General features: G+C 45.0%; 1 protein-coding gene across 1 annotated transcript; it reads right to left on the bottom strand.

Moving 5' to 3' along the window:
- Positions 1-382: 382 nt before the first annotated feature.
- On the bottom strand, positions 383-12,251 carry adra1aa (adrenoceptor alpha 1Aa). Its single transcript, XM_039804552.1, has 2 exons — positions 11,004-12,251; positions 383-992 (listed from the first exon to the last, which is right to left on the bottom strand). The coding sequence occupies exons 1-2, from the start codon at positions 11,899-11,901 to the stop codon at positions 490-492; spliced, it is 1,401 nt and encodes a 466-aa protein (XP_039660486.1). The 5' UTR covers positions 11,902-12,251; the 3' UTR covers positions 383-489.
- Positions 12,252-16,347: the final 4,096 nt, after the last annotated feature.

The raw sequence follows: 16,347 nt of genomic DNA, 5'->3' as shown, positions 1-16,347 counted from the left end.
CTCCCTAGCTGTAGATAGGTGGGGTCTCCTCTAGCTGTAGATAGGTGAGGTCTCCCCTAGCTGTAGATAGGTGGGGTCTCCTCTAGCTGTAGATAGGTGGGGTCTCCTCTAGCTGTAGATAGGTTGGGTCTCCTCTAGCTGTAGATAGGTGGGCCAACGCATTGTTTGTGCATGCATTGTTTTAGTCCGGTGCAACACCGGCAGCGCTGCCGCTAGTTAGCTTAGCGTAGTGAATGGAATCCTATGTTGCCGGTTAGCATGTTGTGAGTAAAAGACAACAAAACAACCTAATTACTTGCACTGAGACAAAAAAATGTGCTGGCCCACCTATCTACAGCCAGGGGAGACCGTGATAAGAACTATTTCAACAAACGGTGTGGTATCCCTTTAAGAAAACGTGCCGCATAATCAAGGATTTTTGCCCCGCAACAATCACATCACATCATCAAAAACAAATTTTTCTGGAAGGACTGTCTAATGCATGAAGGGCTATACGGGCTCTCCTCTGTCCGACAGCGACAGCTGGTGGATTTTGATGGTGGGAAGGTTTCTGGCGGGAGTGGGCGCGGAGCAGTTAGGGAAGCAGCAGCAGGTTCGGTGGAAGCTTTTACTGCAGAGTTTGGCCACTTTATCTCGGCTCGTCTCGCCCGAGACGGACCCTCTCCACTCCCGGCTATCCCTGGACGACGGCGTCCGGGACAGCGCCGTAGAAGATGACGGGCTGAGGCGACTCGGCGCCGCCCTGCCGTCCAATCCCAGGGTCAGGGTCTGGCCGTGGCCCGGCGCGAGGCTCTGGCCGGCGCTCAGGTGCCGATGCTGCGATCTGGGGGTCTTTCTCAGGCAGCGCACTGCCAGTAAGCTCTGGAAAGCCTTGTTGAACTCCTGGTTGGAGCAGGGGTAGATGATGGGGTTGATGCAGCTGTTGAAGTAGCCGAGCCAGAAGGTGATCTTGAACACGGTGTCTGAAGGTCGGTACGCGGGAAAGATGGAGCCTGTCGGGACAACAACAAACAAAAAAGAGACACACGGTGGTGATTATCGCTACAGCGGAAAGAACCACACGACAACCAGCGGTGCACGAAGTATTCAAGATCATTTCATGCAGTAAAAATACTAATAACACACTCTAAAAATACCCAGCGTATTATAGTAATACTTAAGAGTTACAGGAGAGCTAGAGTAGCGCTAGCTAGAGTAGCGCTAGAGGAGCATTAGAGGAGCGCTAGCTGGAGTAGCGTTAGAGTAGCGCTAGGGTAGCGTTAGAGTAGCATTAGAGGAGCATTAGAGGAGCGCTAGCTAGAGTAGCGTTAGAGTAGCGCTAGAGAAGCGTTAGAGTAGCATTAGAGGAGCATTAGAGGAGCGCTATCTAGAGTAGCGTTAGAGTAGCGCTAGAGTAGCGTTAGAGTAGCGCCAGTGTAGCGTTAGAGTAGCGTTAGAGAAGCGTTAGAGTAGCGTTAGAGGAGCGCTAGCTAGAGTAGCGTTAGAGTAGCGCTAGAGTAGCGTTAGAGAAGCGCTAGAGTAGTGTTAGAGGAGCATTAGAGGAGCGCTAGCTAGAGTAGCGTTAGAGTAGCGCTAGAGTAGCGTTAGAGAAGCGCTATAGTAGCGTTAGAGGAGCATTAGAGGAGCGCTAGCTAGAGTAGCGTTAGAGTTGCGTTAGAGTTGCGTTAGAGTAGCGTTAGAGCAGCGCTAGAGGAGCATTAGAGGAGCGCTAGCTAGAGTAGCGTTAGAGTAGCGTTAGAGTAGCGTTAGAGCAGCGCTAGAGGAGCATTAGAGGAGCGCTATCTAGAGTAGCGTTAGGGTAGCGTTAGAGTAGCGTTAGAGCAGCGCTAGAGGAGCATTAGAGGAGCTACAGTAGCGTTAGAGTGAGCGCTCAGAGTAGCTAGAGTAGCCGCTAGAGTAGCCGTTAGAGTAGCCGAGAGTAGTACTAGAGTAGCGAGTAGCGAGAGTAGCGTTAGAGTAGCCAGAGTGGCGTTAGAGTAGCGCTAGAGTAGCATTAGAGTAGCGTTAGAGAAGCGTTAGAGTAGCGTTAGAGTAGCATTAGAGTAGCGCTAGAGTAGCGCTAGAGTGGCGTTAGAGTAGCATTAGAGTAGCGCTAGAGTAGCATTAGAGTAGCATTAGAGAAGCGTTAGAGTAGCATTAGAGTAGCATTAGAGTAGCGCTAGAGTAGCGCTAGAGTGGCGTTAGAGTAGCATTAGAGTAGCGTTAGAGTAGCGTTAGAGTAGCGCTAGAGTGGCGTTAGAGTAGCGCTAGAGTGGCGTTAGAGTAGCGTTAGAGTAGCGCTAGAGAAGCGTTAGAGTAACGCTAGCTAGAATACAATACTTCAGCAAATTACAAACATTTTTAGACTTTTTTAGACATTTTAAGACCGCGCGGAGACCCTGAACAAAGTGTTTACCTGATATTGCCATTGTTTGAATATCTAAAATAATTTCTTAAAATGTTTAATTAAGGAAATTGAGCAGCATTCTGCTTTCCTCCTTTTATGTATTTATTTAGCCTTTAATTTATTTATTTTCTTGCGCTATTTTGGGGACATTTTGACTGTTCTTTTTTAAACCTTTTTTAAGCTTTATTTCTACATGCTTATTTTTTGAAATAGTGAAATACTTTTGTCTAGTATTTAATTAGTTTTTTTTTTGGTTTATGAGCCACTAGGGCTGAGAGAAAGCTCTCGCGGCTCTGATTTACATCCACTTTACATTATACTAATAGTTTAATCCCGTTTGGACTGCTCGGCGCCAGGGTGAAGGCTTTTATTGAACATGTCGTTGTAACGTGAGCAGCTTGTGAGCCAAACGCTCGACTGGCATCCTTAATGAAGAAGCAGAGAAAATGGGTTCCCATGCAGCTGTTAGTCACTGTAAATGGGACTCTTCACACATCGACTGAAACATTAGGATAATTAAATGGCTTCTTGTGTGGCTGCAATATCTGTCTATCTGTCTGTCTGTCTGTCTGTCTATCTATCTATCTGTCTCTCTCTCTCTGTCTGTCTGTCTCTCTCTCACTGTCTGTCTATATATCTAACCATCTGTATGTCTGTCTATCTATCCATCTGTCTGTCTATCTATCTATCTGTCTCTCTCTCTCTATCTGTCTGTCTCTCTCTCTCTGTCTGTCTATATATCTAACCATCTGTATATCTGTCTATCTGTCTGTCTGTCTGTCTATCTATCTATCTGTCTCTCTCTCTCTGTCTGTCTGTCTCTCTCTCTCTGTCTGTCTATATATCTAACCATCTGTATGTCTGTCTATCTATCCATCTGTCTGTCTCTCTCTCTGTCTATCTGTCTGTCCCTGTCTGTCTCTCTCCCTGTCTGTCTGTTTGTCTGTCTCTCTCTCTCCCTGTCTGTCTGTCTGTCTCCCTGTCTGTCTATCTTTCTATTTATCCATTTGTCTTTCTCTCCCTGTCTCCCTGCCTGTCTCTCTCTCTCTCTGTGTCCATCTGTCTGTCTGTCTGCCTCTCTCTGTCTGTCTCTCTCCCTGCCTGTCTGTCTCTCTGTCTCTCTCTCTCCCTGCCTGTCTGTCTCTCTGTATCTCTCCCTGTCTGTCTGTCTGTCTCCCTGTGTCTCTCCCTGTCTCCCTGTCTGTCTGTCTGTCTCTGTCTCTCTCTCTCTCTCTCTCTCCCTGTCTCTCTGTCTCTCTGTCTCTCTCCCTGTCTGTCTGTCTGTCTCTCTCCCTGTCTGTCTGTCTCCAGAGGTAGATTGGGAGTCTTGTGAGATGTAGTATTGGACGGCGTGTTGCAGACCGTGGGCGGTAGAAGAATGAGACTGTATGTCTGTCTCTCTCCCTGTCTGTCTCTCTCCCTGTCTGTCTGTCTGTCTCTCTCCCTGTCTGTCTGTCTCCAGAGGTAGATTGGGAGTCTTGTGAGATGTAGTATTGGACGGTGTGTTGCAGACTGTGGGCGGTAGAAGAATGAGACTGCGATACAGAGATGGATAGAAAGAAGAGGGGGAGATGGATAGAAAGAAGAGGGGGAGATGGATAGAAAGAAGAGGGGGAGATGGATAGAAAGAAGAGGGGGAGATGGATAGAAAGAAGAGGGGGAAAGCTAATATGTTGTGCCCGGCTGTACAGCTCATACATTTTCTACCCAGCAGCTGTGCCAAAAAAACAACAATTATTAAACTTATCTGTCTCTGTCTGCCTCTCTCTGTTTGTCTGTCTGCCTCTCTCTGTCTGTCTCTGTCTGTCTGTCTGCCTCTCTGTCTGTCTGTCTGTCTGTCTGTCTCTCTGTCTCTCTGTCTCTCTGTCTCTCTGTCTCTCTGTCTGTCTGTCTGCCTCTCTCTGTTTGTCTGCCTCTCCCTCTGTCTGTCTGTCCGTCTGTTTCTGTCCATATGTCTGTCTCTCTCTGTTTGTCTGTCTCTGTCTGTCTGTCTGTGTGTCTGTCTCTCTGCCTGTCTGTCTGCCTGTCTGTCTGTCCTCAGGTTGTAATTCGCTGTGAAGCCGTTGGATGAAAATACAATTCCACCGGCTTTATTCGCCTGAATGTTTATTAGCGAACGTCAGATAATTTGATTGACAGGTGGATGGAAACGTATAGCCACAGACACGAGGGAGAGAAGGAGAAGATAACTCAACTTTCATCACACCTCATTCACAGATCTCTGTTTACCGTACGTTAGCCTTAGATGCTATGTGTTTACATCACACTACATTCACAGATCTCTGTTTACTGTACGTTAGCCTTAGATGCTATGTGTTTACATCACACTACATTCACAGATCTCTGTTTACCGTACGTTAGCCTTAGATGCTATGTGTTTACATCACACTACATTCACAGATCTCTGTTTACCGTACGTTAGCCTTAGATGCTATGTGTTTACATCACACCTCATTCACAGATCTCTGTTTACCGTACGTTAGCCTTAGATGCTATGTGTTTACATCACACTACATTCACAGATCTCTGTTTACTGTACGTTAGCCTTAGATGCTATGTGTTTACATACCACTACATTCACAGATCTCTGTTTAACATACGTTAGCCTTAGATGCTATGTGTTTACATCACACTACATTCACAGATCTCTGTTTACTGTACGTTAGCCTTAGATGCTATGTGTTTACATCACACTTTCATTCACAGATCTCTGTTTACCGTACGTTAGCCTTAGATGCTATGTGTTTACATACCACTACATTCACAGATCTCTGTTTAACATACGTTAGCCTTAGATGCTATGTGTTTACATACCACTACATTCACAGATCTCTGTTTACCGTACGTTAGCCTTAGATGCTATGTGTTTACATCACACCTCATTCACAGATCTCTGTTTAACATACGTTAGCCTTAGATGCTATGTGTTTACATCACACCTCATTCACAGATCTCTGTTTACCGTACGTTAGCCTTAGATGCTATGTGTTTACATCACACTTTCATTCACAGATCTCTGTTTACCGTACGTTAGCCTTAGATGCTATGTGTTTACATACCACTACATTCACAGATCTCTGTTTACTGTACGTTAGCCTTAGATGCTATGTGTTTACATCACACCTCATTCACAGATCTCTGTTTAACATACGTTAGCCTTAGATGCTATGTGTTTACATCACACCTCATTCACAGATCTCTGTTTAACATACGTTAGCCTTAGATGCTATGTGTTTACATCACACCTCATTCACAGATCTCTGTTTAACATACGTTAGCCTTAGATGCTATGTGTTTACATCACACCTCATTCACAGATCTCTGTTTAACATACGCTAGCCTTAGATGCTATGTGTTTACATCACACCTCATTCACAGATCTCTGTTTAACGTACGTTAGCCTTAGATGCTATGTGTTTAAATCACACTTTCATTCACAGATCTCTGTTTACTGTACGTTAGCCTTAGATGCTATGTGTTTACATCACACCTCATTCACAGATCTCTGTTTACTGTACGTTAGCCTTAGATGCTATGTGTTTACATCACACCTCATTCACAGATCTCTGTTTACCGTACGTTAGCCTTAGATGCTATGTGTTTACATCACACCTCATTCACAGATCTCTGTTTACCGTACGCTAGCCTTAGATGCTATGTGTTTACATCACACCTCATTCACAGATCTCTGTTTAACGTACGTTAGCCTTAGATGCTATGTGTTTACATCACACCTCATTCACAGATCTCTGTTTACCGTACGTTAGCCTTAGATGCTATGTGTTTACATCACACCTCATTCACAGATCTCTGTTTACCGTACGCTAGCCTTAGATGCTATGTGTTTACATCACACCTCATTCACAGATCTCTGTTTACCGTACGCTAGCCTTAGATGCTATGTGTTTACATCACACCTCATTCACAGATCTCTGTTTACCGTACGCTAGCCTTAGATGCTATGTGTTTACATCACACCTCATTCACAGATCTCTGTTTACCGTACGCTAGCCTTAGATGCTATGTGTTTACATCACACCTCATTCACAGATCTCTGTTTAACGTACGTTAGCCTTAGATGCTATGTGTTTAAATCACACTTTCATTCACAGATCTCTGTTTACAGTACGTTAGCCTTAGATGCTATGTGTTTACATCACACCTCATTCAAGTTGTATTGCACATCACACCTCATTCACAGATCTCTGTTTAACGCACGTTAGCCTTAGATGCTATGTGTTTACATCACACCTCATTCACAGATCTCTGTTTAACGTACGTTAGCCTTAGATGCTATGTGTTTACATCACACCTCATTCACAGATCTCTTTTAACATATAGCCTTAGATGCTATGTTTTACATCACACCTCATTCACAGATCTCTGTTTAACATACGCGCCTTAGATGCTATGTGTTTACATCACACCTCATTCACAGATCTCTGTTTACATACGTTAGCCTTAGATGCTATGTGTTTAATCACACCTCATTCACAGATCTCTGTTTAACGACGCTAGCCTTAGATGCTATGTGTTTACATCACCCCTCATTCACAGATCTCTGTTTACCGTAAGTTAGCCTTAGATGCTATGTGTTTTACATCACACCTCATCACATCTCTGTTTACGTCTAGTTTACGTTAGTATTGTGTTACACCATCACAATATCCTAAGGTTACTCCTTTTTCTCTTCTCTCTTTTTACCGCTTAGCCTTAGATGCTATGTGTCTACAGATGCTATGTGTTTACAGATGCTATGTGTTTACAGATGCTATGTGTTTACAGATGCTATGTGTCTACAGATGCTATGTGTTTACAGATGCTATGTGTCTACAGAGCACTGCAGGCTGTCTGAGCTCTGAGCTCTGGGAGTTTTAATTGAGCCTATTTATAGAGGGTCTACCTGGCTGTGTCACAGCATTTACTACGCTGCTCGAGAGGCCACGTGGCTCGTCTGAAGGATCGTGACTTCAAGCGAGCTGGCCGCAGAAAATCTATTCAATGACATCAGAAAATCTATTCAACGACATCAGAAAATCTATTCAATGACATCAGACTACTAAACTCGTCAGCGCTCGGAAACCTGCCAGCGGCGGCATGAATCGATGAAGGACACTGTAAACATTAATTAATGCACAAGTTAAATAGCTTTCTGGAACAAGTCTGACTCATACTGTGTGTGTGTGTGTGTGTGTGTGTGTGTGTGTGAGTGTGTGTGTGTGTGAGTGTGTGTGTAGTATGTGTGGGTGCAGAAAAAAAAAAAACTGGTTTTAATCAGTGAAATCTTATGAATTAAAAAGTTGGATGAACTGTGCTGTGTCCAGGAATAGCGACAATGTGGGAGACATGCAAATGTTCTTTATTACAGAGAGCTGCGATGAGAATAGGCTAACTCTCATTTCGGTCAGTTTAATATAAATCTGAAGCCAGGAGACTGTAACGCCTACAGTACGCTCAATAATTAAAGTCTGACGTCATCTCACATCTAAAGACAATCTGTCATTATGTCTTTGAGTTTAAAGTCACAGACTAGAAGATTTTACTACCAAGACTTCAAACTTACAAACCGGAAAACGACTGTCTTAAAGGCACACTGTGTAGTGTTTTTAAGTATTATCTCAAATCAATGTCTTCATTCATAAATATGTCCTCACTGGTGTAAAGTGACCTCTGCCAATGATCTGACTTATCCTCGTAAGCGTAATTTCTTATCTGTATTTACCATAGACAGTATATATAAGAATGGACCACCAGATCCTTGTGTCTGTGGACCAGAGACCAGTGAAGGATATTAGAAGTCTCTTTCCCGGTGCTGGCTGAGCGTTACTGAGCAGCCTCCAACTGAGCTTGAAGACGTAGATGTGATGTGAGCAACCTGTCTGAAAGTGTGAAGTCTTCTGGTAGCTGTGCCGAGAGAAATCTCAATCATTCCCAATCTTACAGAGACGGAGAGCGTAGGTATATGTAAGGAGATAACATGGGCACAGGCTAATTACTGATCACTAACATGCTAGTTAACATTAGTCATTAAACCTAAACAGATAATGGAAGTCCAAACTGCCTGTGAGCTTCTCCTGTACTATACGGTAATTCCTCCACTGTGTGACAGTAAGTCTCGTGGTTATGACCCAATCGTTAGCCTATTGTTATAAAAGCGTCTGCTACGGAGCCATAACGTGAGGTACAAGGTAATGGATCCTTTTATACATTGTCATGTTTCTTTAGAAATAAACAACGGACAAATAGAGTCTTTAAACTCTTCAGATGTAAAGTTATTTGCTGTCAAAGTGACGCCAGAATGAATGGGAGTCAATGGGATGCTAATGGGAGGTGATGGCTTGTTAGCATCAAAATGGCGCCATAGGAGGCCACTTTTTTCAACATTTTTGTCACTTTTTTCCACATTTTTGCCACTTTTTTCAACATTTTTGTCACTTTTTTCAACATTTTTGGCGATTTTTGTTTTGACGTTTTTGTGTGTTTTCTTCACCACATTTTTTTTTAAGCTTTTACCCAAAATTTTTGACACTTATTTCCACGTTCTTTTATGTAACAAATAAATAAATTAAAATGCTATGAAATTGAATAAAACGTGTGAAAAGCTGTGTGGAACCATCCACGTTATTTCTTTTGAAAATACGGTTGAAAGAAACCCACATTTTCTGATATAGAAACTTTTTTTGAAAATGGGTCAAAAATACGCTAGATTTTCTTCTAAGTTAAGAATCACGTAGGTCAGTGTACCTGAATCCCCCCGGGGGAGACTCAGGGGGCAGGAGGCTCACCGAGTTGTGAAAATCAACATGTACACACACACCCACGTGCACGGGACACACACACACACACACACACACACAGGGAGTTACACAAGGCTGCTTCTCAGGCCAGTTACACTAATACAGGGTACATTAATGGTCAGTGTAACGCTTATCGGTTCAATGTTCTACGCACAAAAGGACAGTTGGAAAAACAAAAAAATGGGTTCAAATATCCCATATTCCAACCCAAAAATATATATATATTTTTCATTTTTTTTCCACCTTGACAAATTAAAAAATTGGATCTTTAAACTGTTTTTCAAATTTTCTGTTTTTTAATTCAGAGGAATCAGAAATTTAGAAAATTACAAAATTGCATCTGAGCTCCAATTATTGAATACTGCCATGGTGTTCTCTCCCTCGTTCAGCCTAGCCCCTCCATCTCGAAACCATCAGTTGCACCTCTGACCCCAAAGTCTGTCAGTTTGTCTGTTTTTTTGTCCCTATGCAGTTAATGAGCTGCATATTCTGCAAAGTAGAGGAAGAGAATACCACGGCAGTATTATGAATAATTGGAGCTCAGATGCAATTTTGTAATTTTCTCAATTTCTGATCCTATAAAAATTGATCCTACAGAAAATTGGAAAAACAGTTTAAAGATCCAATTTTTTAATTTGTCAAGGTGGGAAAAAAAATGAAAAATTGGGATATTTGAACCCATTTTTCTGTTTTTCCAACTGTCTGTTTGTGCTTAGAAAATCAAACTGATGAGCGTTACACTGACCCACGTACATTCTTATTCTTATTCTTTATTTTATAAGGGACAACACACATTAATCAACATTTCTGTAAATAGGCCAGTCTAAGGCTGGTTACACACTGCCTGGAACGCACGGCTCAGGCGCGGCGCGAGCCGAAAACTCGTGCGTGCTAGAAATAGGACCGACGCCTGTTTTTCACGCGACACGCAAGCGTGTTGGAAGCGTTTCCAGGCAAAATAGAACAGGAAAATATGTTTATTTGTCGTTTAGACACAAATACATATTAATAAATGACATGTTGATGTTTGAAAGTCTCGAGGTTTTGATACACAGTACAGGCCAAAAGTTTGGACACACCTTCTCATTCAATGTGTTTCCTTTTTATTTTCATGACTGTTTACATTGTAGATTCTCACTGAAGGCATCAAAACTATGAATGAACACATATGGAATTATGTACTTAACAAAAAAGTGTGAAATAACTGAAAACATGTCTTATATTTTAGATTCTTCAAAGTAGCCACCCTTTGCTTTTTTTGATAACTCTGCAAACCCTTGGTGTTCTCTCAATGAGCTTCATGAGGTAGTCACCTGAAATGGTTTTACCTTCACAGGTGTGCTTTGTCAGGGTTAATTAGTGGAAGTTTTTCCCTTATTAATAAAAAAAGCAAAGGGTGGCTACTTTGAAGAATCTAAAATATAAGACATGTTTTCAGTTATTTCACACTTTTTTGTCATGAAAATAAAAAGGAAACGCATTGAATGAGAAGGTGTGTCCAAACTTTTGGCCTGTACTGTAAATGCAGATATATGAATGTAATTAAAAAACAAAAATCGATTGTCTAATATTGCACCTGTCAATCCAGAAGGAAATATTCTGGAGCCTATTTTGCTGTCAACACTGCCGACGCTGTCTTTGCTGTAAGCAGATCAGTATATTTTTATGTTTTTTGAGAAACATCCATGTGTCCAGACAAGGCTAGCAGCAGCAGCAGCAGCAGCAGCAGAAGCAGCGCCGCGTCAGACACATTTCTGGTGTGCAAAGACATCGAAAAATCCACGCAGCCGCCACGCAACAGAGACTTGATCAACACTCACCGATGGGAAGCGCCAGGAAAAAGGGCAACCAGCACAACACGAAGCAGCCGACCACGATGCCCAACGTCTTGGCGGCCTTCTTCTCACGCGAGAACTTGAGCAGCCGCAGGGCGAAGTGCGTGCGGCTGCGGAGCGACTCGTCCTCGGACGCGGCCGCGTTGCCTCGGTGCATCCTGAGCGTGACTCGCTCCGAATCCGACTTCTCGGTCTTGTGGCCCTCCCTCAGGTCTCGGCTCTCCCTGTGGGCGACCACGTAAACGCGGCAGTACATCGCCAGGATGACCGCCAGCGGGAGGTAGAAAGATCCCACCGCGGAGAAGATAGCGTAGCCCGGCTCCTCCGTTATCTTGCAGATGGATTCGTCTTCGGGCGCGGGCTCCTTCCAGCCGAACAGAGGTCCGATAGAGATGACCACGGACAGCGCCCAGAGCAGCAGCACGGCCAGCAGCGCCCTGCGCTTCGTCACGATCGTCGGGTAGCGCAGAGGGTAGCTGACGCCGATGTAGCGGTCGACCGAGATCACGCAGAGGCTCATGATGGAGGCGGTGCAGCAGAGAACGTCCACGGCCGCCCAAACGTCGCAAAAAACCCGCCCGAACACCCAGCGCTCCACGATCTCCAGAATGGCGGAGAACGGCAGGACGGTGGAGCTCAGAAGCAGGTCGGCCACGGCTAGGTTCACGATGAAATAGTGCGTGACTGTGCGCAGGTGGCGATGGCAAACCACGGAGAGGATTACCAGGATGTTTCCCACGATTCCAAACAGAATGATGCCGCCCAGAACGAGGCCCAGAACCACGGCTTTGACCACGTTGAGGTCTGCGACTAAAGCCTGGCTGCAGTTGGAGCAGTTCTGCGTCAGAGGAGCCGGGGTCATGGCGTCCGACGCGGGAAACATCGGCTCCCAAATACTAAGCGGTAAAGCTGCTGCAACCTGCGATGGTTTTCATCGATTATTTCAGGAAAAACATGTTTCAAAAGAAGTCCAAAAAAAAAGACCAAGTTCCAAGAGGGGTTCAAGCTCGGGATAAAATCAGGAAAAAGCTCGCCGCTAAAAGTGTGTTTTAAAAAAAAAATGATTTAACGAACTAAAGATTCTTTTCATTGTCGTATAATCTCGATTGATCGATTGTTTTGGTCTGTAAAATGTCAAAACAAATGGGTGTTCCCCAATGCCAAATGTCTCGTTTTTGTCCACAACCCAAAGATATTCAGTTTACTGTCACAGAGACGAGAAAAAATATATATTATATGTATAAATATATTCACAATGAACAAGCTGGAATCAGAGAAGTTTGACTTCTTTTCCATAAAAAATTACTTAAACGGATTAATCAATTATCAAAATTGTTGGAGATTAATTTAATAATTCTGTTAATCTTTGCAGCAAAGGTGGACTGTAACACACACATTGTTTCACTGACCGAATAAAAGGGACATCACTGCATTCTCATGAAAGCCATTAGTGGAGTAATGATCACATTAAATCTTAAGTCTTGTCACAACATCATTTGAATGATGATGCCTCCGGCAGAGGAGCCATTACGATGGCAATGCATCACGGAGAATAAAACTACTGGATGCCTGCAGAAGTATAATATATGCACACAAAAACCTGATGAAATCAGATAATCAATCCATCTTGGAAATGTCAAAACTGACTGGAACTATGCAGTGTGTATGCATGTGTGTGTATGTCTGTGTGTGTGTGTGTGTGTGTCTGTGTGTACACATCAAGAAAAATCTTTGCTTGTTCTCTGAACCAACGGTTTTGGGAACAAAATCCAAAGTCCTTAAAAGGCTTCAAACGGGCAGTGAGAAACCACTTTTCTGTGTGAGATGGCTGGCGAGCAGCAGGCGACCAGTAGGAGAGCAGCAGGCGACCAGTAGGAGACCAGCAGGCGACTACTAGGCGAGCGGTAGGCGACCAGTAGGAGACCAGTAGAAGACCAGTAGGAGAGCAGTAGGCGACCAGTAGGAGAGCAGTAGGCGACCAGTAGGAGACCAGTAGGCGACCAGTAGGAGACCAGTAGGAGACCAGTAGGAGACCAGTAGGAGAGCAGTAGGCGACCAGTAGGAGACCAGTAGGAGACCAGTAGGAGACCAGTAGGAGAGCAGTAGGCGACCAGTAGGAGACCAGTAGGAGAGCAGCAGGCGACCAGTAGGCGACCAGTAGGAGAGCAGCAGGCGACCAGTAGGCGACCAGTAGGAGAGCAGCAGGCGACCACTTGGTGACCAGTAGGCGACCAGTAGGAGAGCAGTAGGCGACCGGCAGGTGATCGGTAGGAGACCAGTAGGAGACCAGTTGGTGACCAGTAGGCGAGCAGCAGGCTACCAGTAGGCGACCAGTAGGAGAGCAGTAGGAGAGCAGCAGGCGACCAGTAGGCGACCAGTAGGAGAGCAGTAGGAGAGCAGTAGGAGACCAGTAGGCGACCAGTAGGAGAGCAGTAGGCGAGCAGTAGGAGACCAGTAGGACACCAGTAGGACACCAGTAGGCGACCAGTAGGACACCAGTAGGCGACCAGTAGGAGACCAGTAGGCGAGCAGTAGGAGAGCAGCAGGCGAGCAGTACGAGACCAGTAGGACACCAGTAGGAGACCAGTAGGAGAGCAGTAGGAGACCAGTAGGAGACCAGTAGGCGACCAGTAGGAGAGCAGCAGGCAACCAGTAGGCGACCAGTAGGAGAGCAGCAGGCGACCAGTAGGAGACCAGTAGGCGAGCAGTAGGAGAGCAGCAGGCGAGCAGTACGAGACCAGTAGGACACCAGTAGGAGAGCAGTAGGAGAGCAGTAGGAGAGCAGTAGGCGACCAGTAGGAGACCAGTAGGCGAGCAGTAGGAGACCAGTAGGAGACCAGTAGGAGAGCAGTAGGCGACCAGTAGGAGACCAGTAGGAGAGCAGCAGGAGACCAGTAGGAGAGCAGCAGGCGAGCAGTAGGCGACCAGTAGGCGACCAGTAGGCGACCAGTAGGCGACCAGTAGGAGAGCAGTAGGCGACCAGAAGGCGACCAGGAGACCAGTAGGAGACCAGTAGGAAACCAGTTGGTGACCAGTAGGCGAGCAGTAGGCGACCAGTAGGAGACCAGTAGGCAACCAGTAGGAGAGCAGTAGGCGACCAGAAGGCGACCAGGAGACCAGTAGGAGACCAGTAGGAGAGCAGCAGGCGACCAGTAGGCGACCAGTAGGCGACCAGTAGGAGAGCAGCAGGCGAGCAGTAGGAGACCAGCAGGCGACCAGTAGGAGACCAGCAGGCGAGCAGCAGGTGACCAGTAGGAGACCAGTAGCCGACCAGTAGGAGAGCAGTAGGCGACCAGTAGGCGAGCAGCAGGTGACCAGTAGGAGAGCAGTAGGAGACCAGTAGGCGAGCAGCAGGTGACCAGTAGGAGACCAGTAGCCGACCAGTAGGAGAGCAGTAGGCGACCAGTAGGCGAGCAGCAGGAGACCAGTAGGCGACCAGTAGGAGACCAGTAGGCGAGCAGTAGGAGACCAGTAGGCGACCAGTAGGAGACCAGTAGGCGACCAGTAGGAGACCAGTAGGCGCAGTAGGAGACCAGTAGGCGACCAGTAGGAGACCAGTAGGAGACCAGTAGGAGACCAGTAGGCGACCAGTAGGAGACCAGTAGGGGACCAGTAGGGGACCAGTAGGAGACCAGTAGGCTACGTCCAGGCGCTTCCTGTTCAACCGAGCGTTTAGATTCAGCTTCGACACAACACCAGGATTCAGCACCTTGGGAAAGAAAGACAGAAGAATCTGCTTTGAGAGAAGTGACTCATCCATCACTTACTACAAAAAAAGCATTCATCCAACGTGACATCATGACTTCGTGTAAACATACACGCCCACTTTCTAAAGCCAAGTGGCGTGTTATCGGGACGCATTTTGAGCTATCCTCGTGTACAGTACAGGCCAAAAGTTAGGACACACCTTCTCATTCAATGTGTTTCCTTTTTATTTTCATGACTATTTACATTGTAGATTCTCACTGAAGGCATCAAAACTATGAATGAACACATATGGAATTATGTACTTAACAAAAAAGTGTGAAATAACTGAAAACATGTCTTATATTTTAGATTCCTCAAAGTAGCCACCCTTTGCTTTTTTTATTAATAAGGGAAAAACTTCCACTAATGAACCCTGACAAAGCACACCTGTGAAGGTAAAACCATTTCAGGTGACTACCTCATGAAGCTCATTGAGAGAACACCAAGGGTTTGCAGAGTTATCAAAAAAAGCAAAGGGTGGCTACTTTGAAGAATCTAAAATATAAGACATGTTTTCAGTTATTTCACACTTTTTTGTTAAGTACATAATTCCATATGTGTTCATTCATAGTTTTGATGCCTTCAGTGAGAATCTACAATGTAAATAGTCATGAAAATAAAGAAACACATTGAATGAGAAGGTGTGTCCAAACTTTTGGCCTGTACTGTATGTCTACGCTGTATACAGCGGATGTAAACATACACAAGACACTTGGCTGTTTACATAAACGGATTATTTATTTTCCCGTCTCTCATTTGGACTCGGTCTGGACTTGGACTTGAACCTCTTTGGATTCGGTCTGGACTTGCCGGTGCAACACAGATGTCTTCTTTCTTGATGGTTTTATTTCTTAAGGTGCATAACGGTGACTAACGTTTCGATGTAAGGTCACATCTTCGTCAGAGTCCTCGGAGAGAATGGGCCGAGAAGCCCTTTAAAGCGCCCAAATTATGCTTATTTTCAGGTTCATAATTGTATTTTAAGGTTGTACCAGAATAGGTTTACATGGTTTAATTATCAAAAAACACCATATTGTTGTTGTACTGCACAGCTCTCTCTCACTGCTGCAGATCCTCTTTTCACCTGGTTTCTGTTTTAGCTACAGAGTGAGACCTCTTTTCATCTTCTTCTGTACTATCTTTGATTGCACTCGCACATGCTCAGTAGCTCAGATGTAGAGCATGTCAGCTAGCTAACTCTAGAGACAGTAAAAGAAAGCCTGTTTCTCCAACTTTGGTCAGTTACAAGGCAGGATTAGCTGGGAGACTTCTAAATGAGGGCGCACATGGAAGTAGTTCTTTTGTAGATTATGGTGAACTTGTGTGTGTTGTAGCAGTGCTTTGCTATTGAGAACGACGTAGCATGCTAGCGTTAGCGTTAGCCGGCTAACGCTAGCATTAGCCAGCTAACGCTATGAGCTAACAGTTGTGGTTAGCCGATTTTGAACAGCTCACTAGGAGACTCAAAGCAGGACACATTCAGAAACCGTATCTCACTCAGAACACCATGGATGGATTTATTTCAATGTTTGTATGTGTGTGGAAGCACCAGAGACACAAAAGAACACCCCAAATCACCAGA

The sequence above is a fragment of the Perca fluviatilis genome, chromosome 6, assembly GCF_010015445.1.
Source record: "Perca fluviatilis chromosome 6, GENO_Pfluv_1.0, whole genome shotgun sequence".
NCBI lineage: Eukaryota > Metazoa > Chordata > Actinopteri > Perciformes > Percidae > Perca > Perca fluviatilis.
This window is presented reverse-complemented; position numbering and strand designations above follow the sequence as displayed.